Here is a 13,551-nt window from a genome sequence, read left to right as displayed (position 1 = left end):
TTCGAAATGTGAATCCCGGGACGGGATCGGGATTTTTTCGCAATATACCCAGGATATTGTATAGGACTGTACCCACTTGAACAACCATGCTATCACAAATTGCGATATAGTTCGCGTCTTCTGTCATCTCTCTCCACGGAACATTTTAGCAGAAAAAAATCGCAAAATTAACTGGGCAAACAGGGCAAAACCTGCGTATTACATTGAGCATTCGCACCGTGCCGGGATGTCAACTGAAATGTCGCAATGAAATGCGTCTCTTCTTGTCGTCTGCGACGGCTGCGCCCCAGGACATTTCCCGCAGTTAGTAGTGCACGAGAAGATACATACTTATGACGTACAGCAATTCTACTTACGCAGCCGCTTAAATCAATGACGTATTTCGCATCATCCGCTGGGGAATGTCACTTGTGTGAATACATGGAATGATGCGATTTGCTCGTCTTACCTGTTATTCATCCACAGTGACTGTTGTGTTCTAGTCTGCAGCAGCCGAGTCTATAGTTTTCTGAAAAGGCTGTCTCCATTTTCTCTTTTTACTTTCAATATATCTATATTGACGTTTCAAATATACGTATTCGTGAGGATCAAACGAACAGAAAGAGAGATTCTGCAATATTTCTTGTTGTATAGGATTGGAAGACTCCTTCTGATTTCATGGGAGTTTTATGCTTCTTGAGGGCTGTTCTCCGCTCTGGCTTGCTTAGTTCACACGAGTCAGCAGCTAACGTCGTTGTAATGTGTCGCGGACGACAAGGTTGGTTCGGTTTCGGATTGCAGATGATATTTTTCGGGGAAGGAACGCTTGAAACAAAGAGACGATTAGACACCGTTCTTTCCCTTTCATTCGTACCACCGAATATTTGTTGTCAAAAAACCCGAAATTTATAATCTCGAAATCCCGAAGTTTGGCCTTGCGAAATCCCGAGATTTCAGGACATGAAATTGTGCTTAAATCCCGGGATTTCGGGATCCCGGGCCCCGAACCCTAGTTACGACAAATATCCGGCTCCCTGACAGCACTCGTGGGTGCTGTCAACAGGTTGGCTGATGCAGCCGAAGAGCTCTGAGAAATCCAGGACCTCCTCAGCGCAACCATTTATTTTATTGCCCTTATGAAAACTTTCCCCTCAAGTATGGAGGTACAACGTGCACGTACTGTCAGGCTTGCTAAATAGCAGGCTATAAATTTGCAATACAATGAAACTTTGTCATAGTGAGCCTGACCAGAATGTTATGGAACAATTCTGGAGAATCTAACGAAATATACAGAATGCTTTGCTGTTGAACCTACCTCATGAAAAATGTTTAGCTGTTGAATGTACGTCATAAAATGTATAGAATGCTTTGCTGTTGACCTTCACCAATCAACACTTCATCCCCTATATAAGAGAAAGGTCGAAAACTACTATACACATTTATTTCGGGGCATTTAATTTGGCTTAAGTGTTCATCACAACACCGTAGCAATGATGACTAATGCAGTTGCACGGTCTGCGTACCGGATACCTTTACTCTGACATCTATTCTCCAACGAGCTGTCTAGCGATATGATCACGAACTCTTGCACCTGCGGAACGGGGATTCTCCTCCCTTTCGTTATGATTGGCTAATGTGCTGAACATTCCGTTGTCCACCTCAATTCGAGACTGGGAGGTACCCGGGTTCGAATCCCGGTGCCGGCTGTGCTGTCTGGGGTTTTTCCTGGGTTTTCCTCAGACGCTTTCAGACATATGTCGGCACAGTTCCCCTAGAAGTCGGCCCAGGACGCACATTTCCCCAAGGCGTCAGTCGTGACGTTGCCCACATACGTGAGGCCGACAACGGCAAGCCCTTTCACCATCACCACCACCACCACCTCAATTTCGTCTTCTAACCTTAATCCCTCACTCAGACAAATGTTGTGAAGTATTGCACATGCGTTAACAATTTGTCCCACCACACTTGGTGCGTAATGCAGCACTCTGTGCCTGTGAAGGCACCGAAACCGGCTTTTGAGAAGGCCGTTACACTGCTCAATTATAGCCCGTGCTCTCTTGTGACGTATGTTGAAATTTTCCTTCTACGAGTCATGTGCTGTCTCGGATTCGGAGTATGGTACCAACAGCCATGGCTCGAGAGGGTACCCACTGTCCCTATAAAGAAAACATAGTGTATTACGTTTGTTCCAGCGTAAAGACGTCACTATTACCAATCAGCCAGGAATTCGAAGTCGGGATTCGATTGCTTGCAAGAGCCTCCCGTACAGCTGAATTCCTCCATATGAAGGAGTCGTGCGTGCTCCCAGGATATTTGGCGTTGACATTCAACATTTCAAGCTCGGACGTGCAAATGTGTAGAATGAAAGTTCATAATCAGTCATGTTGTAGTTATATTGTATTACAACTGCTCTTTCAGGTATCCTTGCAGCGGTAGCAGTGCAAGTAAAGAAAGTTTCGATTTGTTTCTTGTTTGGTGTTTGAAAGAAAAATAACTATTAAAGCTTCTTCTAATGCAATATCTGTGATTTGTTTATATCTCGGCTTTACAACACTACAATAATGACAATGGGTATAGTTAGAAGAACATGGTGCCTAACGAGCCCTCGACAGAAATGCATGGGCATATGGGGATGGCCTCATCATAGTTGGACATTCATCGAGTGGTAACCTTTTCGGTTTACATACAGGAACTCATCTGTAGCTGGGGCCACGATTGGTACATGAGTGCAATCAATTGCACCAATGATATCTGGAAACCTGTAGGTTTCATAGAAGTCGTCTTTTATGCCCCACGTGCTCGCAGCATCAATGGGGAATTTAATCCAACGTTGAACCAGCGACGGTTGCTGCATCGCGTTGGTCACTTGCCGAATACAGCGACTGGACGTGCTTTGAGGAAGCCCAGTTTCTAACTGCTTCCCAACCAGTGTTTGGTAGCTACCGGAACCGTACAAATGCAATGCGCAAAGCACCTGCAGAAAAAGGATGGTAACCTGTAAGCGTCGAGTAATTCCTCAATTATGATAAAATATGGGGTGCAGTTCGGTACCCGGATCACTGGGTCTTTTGTAGCGAAAGAACAGCAACACAAAATAGCACTGACAGCAGTTTTCTAACCTATCACGGGCTAGACACCCCCCGCATCGTTAGTCTTAGCAAGTCACTGCACTGGTCGAGCAGAAGTGCTTGATTTTTGTGTTACAGAAATGCATATAAAAAGGATCTAGATGACACAAGCCTGTGAAGGTTTCCGTGCGCTCCATTGCATCTGATGTGTTAAGTGCACCATTTCAAACTGCGGCTCACGTACCTTCGTTTCCACGGGCAAAGCATCCAGTCTCCATGAAGACGGTGTGATGTATGGTCGGAGGTCCTCACAAACGGCGCGGCCAGCGTTTCTTTTTTTTTTTTTTGACATACGGAACAACTTCACGAAATCTGTCTCGTCCTATTGAAAGGCACGGTTCGCCGCTTGCGTAATTGCCCAACTGAAGAATCCTTCCCCCATCTTCCCTTGGCAGCTTCAACGTCAGCGAGTCGTTACGAATAACGAAACGAGGAACCTTATCGACGCTTTGCTGTGGTCACAACCTCTGCTCCTCGTTTAGCTTCGTCGTTGAGGCTATCGTGCTCTTTACAAGCCCTTACGTGTTGTGATGTCACCGCCCTGAACGAACTACAGCTGCCAACGAGGCTGCAATGTTTTCGACCAATGGGTTTGTTTAATTTTGTTTGGATAGCTCGCATGGCTTGTCTATGGCTTGTCGTTGTCACTTCTTCATCTTTTTTCTCGTCTTGATCTGCAGCTTCTCGAGAATATCTCACAGCCCTCATATAACCACTGATGTAATTACGACGAAACAGAAAGGATATCATTTTCTACACAGCCGTGTCGCAATACGTCTTCGTTTCCGCAGAAATTCCGTTTCCGCAAATCTCCAAACGAAGATGTTTAACATCCTAGCCAGTGGGTAGACCCACTCGTAAAGTAAACGATCACGTTCGATCGCTATTGAACCGAGAGATTACGCCCCTGTAACGTTAACGAGAAGAGCGCGTCATATACCACGTGCACAAGTTCACGAGTGCCTCGCGCTTCGTTAGATCATGAGCCATGTAGACGATGAAGCTTGACAGCACGTGAACACATTCGTTAAGCAGACGACACCGTTGGTGGTTACGCGAGCCAGAGATTACGCCTTTGTCCCGTTAACGAAAAAAGCGCGTCACGTGTCCATGTTAACGTGAGGCCCGCCCCTCGTTAGCTCGCGAGCGATGAAAGCGATTAAGCCCCCTGGCGCGTCCGTTCAAAAGAGTGCGCAACCGTTCTCGTGCTCGTTGTGAGGGACTTGGTGTTGGCTCATAGTCACAGCGTCCCAGGCTGAAGTTCGAGGTTGGAGTATGTTCCTCGACGTGTGCCACCTTCTGGGAGTTGCCGGGCTCTCAGCGACGCGCTTGTACCGGTGAGCGGACTGAATTGTCATACATATGTTTGGAAGGCAGGGTGGTCCTGCAGGCTGTGAAGTGTGAACGTGAGTAGGCATCTGGGAATTCGATGTTAGCGGATTCGATGTCGATTTTCTGAATTACTAGGCATCAGTGGTGGCTCGTCCAGATTCCTGGTTACTGTGTGATACAATACTGGTACATATGACAAGGGCGTGAAAGCAAATGTAGCTGAGTCGATAGAAGCTGAATGTGCACGTGGGGACGTAAAAACGCAACTGTTCTCTGCACGTCCGCTTTTTTTATTTCTCATTTCTTATGAGTGCGGTGATGATTGTGAGTTTGTTATAAGAAGCAGAGATAACCACAGCAACGTGCGGCTGCCGGAAGCGCGCCTCTGTCCTCTTGATTCTTTCTTTATAATAAATGCGAGGTCACCGGTCCTGTGACTTGATGATGTCATTGCGTCACTTGATGTCGTGACGTCACTGAATCACTGAACGAATCACTAAAACGAACTGAATCAAATGAATCGATTCACTAAAAAGAGTAGTTTTGCCCATCACTACTTGTGATGCACTTCCCATGCCAACAGAGAAGACAACCGAAGTGCCGGTGCTGCCATCTACTCGAGAAATGACGAAACTATCTTAGAGATGAGGTAGTCACTCTTAAGATAGACAAGGTAGAACACGCCCTAGCTGCTGCACACGAATTTGGTGACATATGCGTCGTAAAGAGGGGGAATGATGCTTGGGGAAGGTGTGGTCATTCTGCTCGGGGATGGCGGCACGGTGCACCAATGGGAGAGAAAGAGGGAAGGGTCAAAGAGTGAGGGGAAATATGACGGCGGTACAGGAGAGGAAGGGGTGTGCAGTCCTTGCTGCTCTGGCAATCGGGTAGTTGTGAAGAACTACCCACCACAGAGAACACAGGACCAATTAACCCTCACTAGCCTTAATTGGGATGCTCACTGTACCACGGTAACCGCAAGGATGATTGGCGAAGTTAGCCCATTTATGCGTCGTAGAGGTCGACTACCCCTATCGTGATCGTGCTGATGTACATTAGACCGGGATCCGCTAAAGGCAAGATCAAATGTTCTTTCTAGCCAAACTCTCCAATTACTCTGCAAGTAACACCTTCGTAGAAAACTTGAAGGAACACAACATACCCATGATTGTCACGGGAGGCGTCACTAATCAGAAGCTCCAGAACAACTGGCTCGCGTCAGAAACCTTCGATTTGCATCTAGGCAGTGACGATAAAGTTCCCACAACCGGGAAGTGTTATAGATTGTGTCTTCGTCAGGGGTATGGACAAGCTAGTGGTTGCCCAGTACGTCAGCTACTTCAGTCTCCCAAGGCCTCTACTGTCCATCGTCGGAGAATGCTCGCGATGAGCTCATAATTCCTGAAGCATTTCAGTGACAATCTTCACAGAGATTTGGGCCGCATATTTTTTTATTTTATTTTTGTATGTAACTTATAACTTCACCCGTTACATCTGAGGAACTCGTTCATCTTCTATATAACGTTGTAACTTGAGGAAAGCTACAAGTTATTTTTGATGCTGTTGCATAAATACGCTGTGTGTGCACGTGAGAGCAGGTAAAGTGCGGTGGTGGCGGTGCTGATGCTCATGACGCCGTTGCAGGTGATAGGTGTGGGGAAACCACGTGACGTCTGTCCACTCACTGGGTAGCAAGAAGAGGGCGCTACCGACGAGTAGTGTTCGACGTTATCTCTTAGGACAAGGTCGCCAATCATGAAGAAAGAATTATTTCGTCCTGCAGCCAACGCAGCACGGCAAGACCCTCCAAGCTCGTAATCCCTAAAATGACAGGGTGGTGTCACACGTAGCTACCGCCATGGATATTTCCATAAAAATATTATTATCAGAAAATGTTGAAGTGTTGCAATGCATTTGGGGGTGTTAAGGGAGTGCGGGAGGAGGTGCTGGCAAAGATACTGCTACGACAGAAGAAGACATTTTGTACTGAGACATATAAATACAGCGAAATGTCTCTAGTGCAACCTTGGAGGACACTAAGCACATTCTCGTGCACTGTTCTAGATACACATCTGAAAGGGCTACCGTGAAATCTGCCCTCGACCGAGTGGACACCGCAACTTTGACGTCTGTAAATGTGCTGGGTCCTTGGCCACCTGACAAGAGGAAGCTGCTTTGTCAGCGCTTGTAGCATTTATTCGGAGCAGTGCGTTGGAGCCAGTCTATTAGGACCGTGTGATTCGTTGTGCATGTTAAACGATGATTTGGCCTTCGACCGATATTTATAGCGAAAGCGGCGGGTTTTCCTTTCTCTTTTTTCTGGGGAGGGGGGGGGGGTCTGCTTATGGGAGTAGCCGAATTTGTCGTGTGACGAATTCAATCTCTCCCTATTATTTTTTTTTCGACAACATCAACATATCTAGTATGGACACCTACAGAACCAGCATACAGTATGTCCGTCTAGGAGCGGTGTCCGTAATGGGAAGTTGCACTTGCTTGGATCATTGATTGAAGGCGTAGCCGCCGACTCCTTTTTGTATTGTGGACAACCCACTTTTTAGGGCACCGCGCACCGCCTTGTGCCCTACTAGCGTTCGCTCAATCCGATCTTATGTCGCTTTGTTGATTTTGAGGTGCTGCTTTGAGCATTAACTTGAGCAGAATCTTATGACCGAAACGTGCACGGCACACTCCCATGCTACTAAGGCTGGCCTCTTGAAAGAAAGCGCGTGCTAAGTGAGCTCTCTGCAGAGACGCATCTCATAAACTGCGACGTCACCCTATGCCATGCGCCGGACCACGCCAGACCATGCTAGCATAACTCCAATGTCTCTACAATCGTTAGAATTCATTCTACGAAACAAAGTGATCAAATTGAATGATGTCAGTCAAAGAAAAGGTACCAGCAGACCAAATTTGGTCGGCCGAGGACGCATGCTAATCCCCCCCCCCCCCACTCCTTCATGCTGTCCCCTCTCCATCTATCCACATCTGTGCCCGGCTCAATGGCCCAGTTGCTTCGCGGCGCTAACACTGAATAAAAAAATATGGAATTTTGGAGTGGGTTGCTGAGTTCCGTTGTCCATGATTCAAAATGGGCTTCATGATCGCGTAGTATTCTACCCCTTTTTTTTTGCATTACACAGGACGAACTGAAGCAGGCGATGGAGATGATCGGAGAGAAGTTGTCCGACCAGGAATTGGACAGTATGCTCGAAGCTACAGATACCGACAAAGACGGACGGATCAATTACCAAGGTACGTCCAGAACCATGTCAGGTGACCACCTGCGTGCGTCCCGACATTTCAATAGAATACTACCCGTCTATTTGTGGGAAAAGGCGAAAAGAACAAAATAAATTCATAATTAATTGACGGAGTTGCGGTCGAGTGTGGCATAACGTCAGAGAGCGTTCACACAGCTGAATACAGGGATCTTACAGATGCAGCGGGGATACATAAACTTGTTACCTTCATCTAAACGGCTGCAGATTCCATAGTGTAGTTGAGGGGAAGGATCGGAACCGAAAATAAACCCGAACAGAAAACCGATAAAAACCCGTATTTTTCGCTGAACTTGAACTGGACCAAACCATTTTTTTTTTGTCGCGTTGAACCAAACCGGAAGTGAACCGCAAAAAGAAAAAAAAAAAAAAAGAAAAGGTGGTTACCGGTGCGCGAAGAGGTTGACACATAATGTGCGTTGTGAGGTTGTGAGAGAGGATGAGGCTACGATTTACACAGAGGATTGAGCCGCGTTACCAAACAAATTCGAAACCGAAACTGAACCAAACAAAACTTTGCGCTTGATATTTGGTATTTTCTCCTCGCAGCTATTGCGTTCATTCAGTTGTGTTAGTTTTAAGGTCCGGCGGTGCTTGATTTCACCAGCTGAAGTAACACAGATCATTCATTGGGTACTTCGGACACCAAATGTAAGTTGAAATGACATTCTAAACACAATTATCGTGCTATGGGGAGTCAAACTTCTTGCTCCCAAAGGAGAAAAAATAGCGTCTGGCTGCGCGTTCGGCAAGGCGCCATTTGGTCCAACGGGCCTGAGGCAACACTGAGCGTGGCGCGCTATGTAATGTCCATTGGACCATTTGCATGCGAATGCACAGCGCATACGCGGCTCTCGTTCTGGCTGAAAACTGCCGGAACCATTACTACGTTAACGCTACTGTATATACAATTTTCCCGATCCTCCAATCCTTCCGTCAATGAGTGAGGCTACGCTTCCCGGGTTTCGGCACCAAAGGTGTAGGGAAATGACTCGGGAACGATAACGAGCAGCTTTAATACAGCTGCATTACACTGAACAAGCGCAAGAATCTCTTCTTCCTCTTCTTCCAAACAATGGGGCACAGCTTATTGGTGTGGCATGGAATAGCACGATCGGTTCCAGGGTAATGTTGCATACATCAAACGGACACTCAAACTTCGTACAGAGAGAAGCAGCAGAAACAAGGATCGAAACCTAAGATGGATACTCAAACAGTGAACACACGCAGTATGCTGGAACGAAAGACACAAAAACGAAACCTCGGCGCCTCCTCACGTGCATTTGGTTTCAGCCAGTAGCAGACGACATTCGAGAGGGCGCCACATCTCACGCAAATGGTCCGAGATAGAGTATATGGAGTATATGTGGTCAGAAAGAACAAGATGCGCCATTGGTCGTGTTTGATTTTTTCTTCTTCCGTTGGACAGTTGTAAGGGTTCCTTTCACGCGATTTTTGTCGTCCAGCAACCCCAAGTTTTCATTTTGGGCCGTGAAAATAACGGCCAGTCCCTGAGCAGGATCCAACAGGGTGTATACAATGAGTGAACAAAGAGAATACAGTATACTACCGTAACGTTGCACCTGAAATGCACATCTGTAGCACTCAGTGTTGCTGTGAACCACTGCTGTGTCGGTAACAATAACAACAAAAATACATACGCGCTATTTGAGAATCGTAAGGATGTGCTTGCTTTTACCTCGTGGCAATCTGCTCAAAATTCGCTTTCCTGAACCGGTTCGAATCGATATTTTGCGCTGCTGCGGAGCTGAACCCGAACCGAACCGAAAAAAAATAACTGTTCCGATCCCTGGTTGAGGGACGACCACTAGGATTTTCCTTTTGCAGAATTCGGCATATTGGAAACTTATGTAGGATATGTGGAACCTTATATAGAAGCGAAGTCCATAAACACGAGCATAACATGTCAATATGATTCGTATGGCCAGTTTCTTTCAGACATTTTCCTGCTGGGCGGTTCTACACTTTCGACCCTTTTCCAGTTTCGTTATATGGATGAGTTTCTTGTAAGAATGTCATTGAAGAATTGTGAACTGTTAAAACAGAACTTGACGTTCTTATTCATGTTCTCAGAGATCTCATAGTACTCTCGTAGAAACTGGCATGTATCCGCCTATTTGGGACGCGTTATGGCAAATGCGAAGTGTCCAAAATTGGCTTATCCATCCCATTTTCATCAAACCAGGAGACAGGACGATATCATTTTGCAGCTTCAAGCTGTGTTATGTGGTAAATTGTTTTAACCAGCAGTGTATATCCAAAATTGCTGTCTAACACGAGGACTGTGAAGTAGGCAAGAGAGGCGCCGGTGCCTGTCAGGAACGTCTAGGGGAAAGAACAGAAGCTAGCGCCTGCCCTGGCTACAAGGGTCGTTCAAGGCTGACGGACACCTTTGTTCGAGAAAAATCACTCAGCAAACGTAAAGGTGCTGTCACACTGGACCGACAGCCGACAAAATTTGTATGCCGACATCGAAAGACACGGTGTCCTAGCACCTGTCACACTGCACAGACCAAAGACGGGCGACGCGTCTGTCTGTCTGCCGGCCGTCACGGCTGGACGCTGTCGGCACCCGCCGCTGACAACCATGCCTGTCACACTGAACGACAGCAACATCGCTACTGCCGCCACCACTTTGTTCGAAGATGGCGCCCTGCACAGCAGAAGCGTATATGGGAATGTGCGCCGTGGCGTTTTATCTTGCGCTCGACTCGGACGACGACGATGAAACTAGTAAAAAGCCACGATCATTGTGAAGTAGGAAGTGGCTCGTGCGACGAAAAAGCATGGGATGCTACGAGAATCTCATGCTTTGTCTCCATTTTAGATATCAACGTTTTTTCAAGGAAGAACTCTACAAACAATTGCCAAATACTGTCGTACTCTACGAGTCATCGCTCTCAAAGTTTCACGACTCCCCTACACACGACATCGCTGACAGCCTACGCACTGCAGCCCCTAGTGTCTGACGATCACCCGCTCTGGTCATTCCTGCATGCACATGCATCCGACATCACACCACACTCACTCTTCATGTGCAGCATTAAAGGTGTCCAACAAGAAGCACATAATGCTGATGACTCTGTGGATCAAACTCTCGTAAAAGCTTGAATGGGACCGCAGCTGAATACGCAAGAGAGGAGCCAGATTCTAGATGAACTGCAGCATCACATCAACCTTTTTGCAAGTAATGCACAGGATGTGGGCCTCTACGATGGTGTCGAACATGAAATCAACCTCATCCCCGGTAGCAAGCATACAGTCGTCAGCCATACAGGTACACTATAGATGACCGTCGCTTAATCGAATTTCAAACTGTGGAACTTCTTGACAAAGGTATCATAGTGACGTCTTCTAGTCCATTGGCTTTCACAGTGGGTGTAGTGTTAAGAGGAAATAAGAAACCGTTATGTGTGAACTATATTCCGCTCAACCAAATGACAGAGAGCGTTGTACAGCTTCTGCCAAGAGCCGATGATATCATGGACTACATAATGTTCTCTGTTCGCAACATTTGATTTGAAGTTCGTCTACTGGCAAATTCGCGTCCGAGCTTGCGACCAACAAAAAATGTCATTTGTCACATACACAGGAACTTGTCAGCCAGCAGGAATGCCGTTCGAGAACGCTCCTGCAACATTTCAACGAGCCATGAACCTAATCTCTTCTCAACTGAAGCCCTGACACTAAAAATGTGGTGTGCGCACCTTGGCGACATCTTTCTTTTCGCCACCACCTTTCCAGAACACCTTAACTTGCGGAAATCAGTTTTGAATTTCCGTGAACATCTTGATCAGTTCCTTTTGAGTCGACAGAACCGCAATAGAATATCAATGTGAATTAAGTTCGCTAAAAAGAACACAATAGAATTTTTATCGCACAATGCTCTACAGAGAATTTATTGCAGAGTTGCTATTGCTTTTCTGTTGAGCTTTAACAGTGCTGAGTTAGCTCAGAAAGAACTGAATAGAAATTTTATCGCACAATGCTCAATAGAGGCTCTAATGCAGACTTGCTATTGCTTTTGTGTTGAGCTTTAACTGTGTTGAGGGGGCTCAAAAATAACTCAGAATTTTTACTGCACCATTCTCAATACACACTCTATTCCAGAGGTACTATTGCTTTTCTGTTGAGCTTGAACAGCGTTGATATATATCATCATAAAAATTGTTATGGAAAGTTTATTGAAATTCTGTTGAACTGCCTCAATATAGCTTATACTGCCTCAATTTTGTGTCGGAGAACCCCAGAATTCCTATTGCCCGAGCTATTGATATATTGTTGACAGGCGTTGAAAATTGGCGTGCCTCTTGGAATTCTGTCGAGCTCCCGTTGCATGCAAGTGTATCGATTTTTTTATTACACCTGCGTTGAAAAGCAACACATGGTCGTCGCTATGGGCATACGTGTAGGATCATCGAGGAAAATCATCGACGTCTATCGCAATAACTTAATTTGCAATTGCTTTATTAAGCTCACGATGAAACGAGCGCAGCACGGAGAGGGACCGAGAAAAAACGACCCCACACAGGCGCTCACTAGCAACTACAGAAAGTTGATTGAAAACAACAGTTGTTTTGACCACTACCACAGGAAGTGGAATCGAGGTTGTAATAATGCATCTGCATCTATCAAACCTACCCCTTATGTCGACTGCCTGCGTCTGCTTGGGAATAGTCCAAAACACGGTTTGAAATCGCATGTCATGAAGCGACGCAAAGGAAAACAAGCATGGAACAAGGCTGTTGTCCAGCGGCGTCTCGGTTGCGCCAGCAGGTGGCTCGCATGATACTTTTTCCTTTTCAGGTTCCCAATCCACCTTGCAAGTGTAATAATATAGCACATTGAAAAATATAGATGGGTAGAAATCCAGCGAACCGGTAGATAAGTACGAAGGGAGTTCCACCAGGACAGGAGCCGCCGATATTTCGAACAGAGACTGTTCTCTGTTCGAAGTCTCAGTTTGAAATATCGGCGGCTCCTGTCCTGAGGCAACTTCCTTCGTATTAAAAAATATAGAACGTCACAATCTAAACATACCACAAGTACTTGGCGGCTTCTCGAGTCGTAAAACATATGCTTCCGCTTCCGGTAAGGAGATCGGCGCCCATGCGCAGTCCAAGTCGAACTTCTGCGATCTTTTTTCGAATTTTCCGAAGAAAAGTTCGAATTTAGCCAACTTTCGCGAATTCGAACCTCCAGAAGTTCACTACATCTGTAATTCTGACTCAAAGGCAAGCAGGACTCTCGAATTTGTGGAATGTCGCAAGACAAGCAGTAGGTAGTATCTGTTTTCTTTTAGAAATGCCACTACTGCATATGCCTTTCTAACTGCACATGCTGCGTTTCCAGAGGTGAGCGTTCTGGGCTATTCCAGCCACAACCAGCTAGAGATGTAGCTTGCCGCGATCCCAGCCACTTTTCGAGCACATTCAAGTAATATACTAACTATACCACCAGCTATATAACCACGGTGTAAGATAAAGATAAGAGGTGATGACACCCACGCCAGCGGAGCGTCCAGATAATGTTCGCTTTCCAGGCCCCCTCGCCTGATCGCCATCTCTCGGCGCGCAGTAGGGCTGACAGGACAGCCAAAAGTTACCTATGCCCTTCCCGGCGTTGCAAGCGAATGTCTTCTGCTCTTGGCCTCGGGAGCTATGCGCACCGTGCAGCTCTGCAGCTGTGCGCATGTGCGGCAGCTTGCGCACCGTCAGATGGCGATCACGCGAGGGGGCCTGGAAAGCGAACATTATCTGGACACCGCCTTCGCATGGCGAGACAAGAGAGTGTCATCACCTCTTATC

General features: G+C 46.5%; 1 protein-coding gene across 2 annotated transcripts in view; it reads left to right on the top strand.

Annotated features, from left to right (window-relative positions):
• Window positions 1-13,551, top strand: part of LOC135388547 (calcium-binding protein E63-1-like) — a 376,381-nt gene that overhangs the window by 345,644 nt on the left and 17,186 nt on the right. For both annotated transcript variants that reach the window (XM_064618155.1, XM_064618154.1), the window contains one exon: window positions 7,586-7,697. In XM_064618155.1, coding sequence (XP_064474225.1) covers window positions 7,586-7,697 — 112 coding nt within the window. The remainder of the gene's footprint in view (window positions 1-7,585; window positions 7,698-13,551) is intronic.

This window comes from Ornithodoros turicata, chromosome 3, assembly GCF_037126465.1.
Source record: "Ornithodoros turicata isolate Travis chromosome 3, ASM3712646v1, whole genome shotgun sequence".
NCBI classification, from domain to species: Eukaryota; Metazoa; Arthropoda; class Arachnida; order Ixodida; family Argasidae; genus Ornithodoros; species Ornithodoros turicata.
The sequence above is the reverse complement of the archived record's forward strand: the minus strand, read 5'-3'. Positions and strand labels throughout refer to the sequence as shown.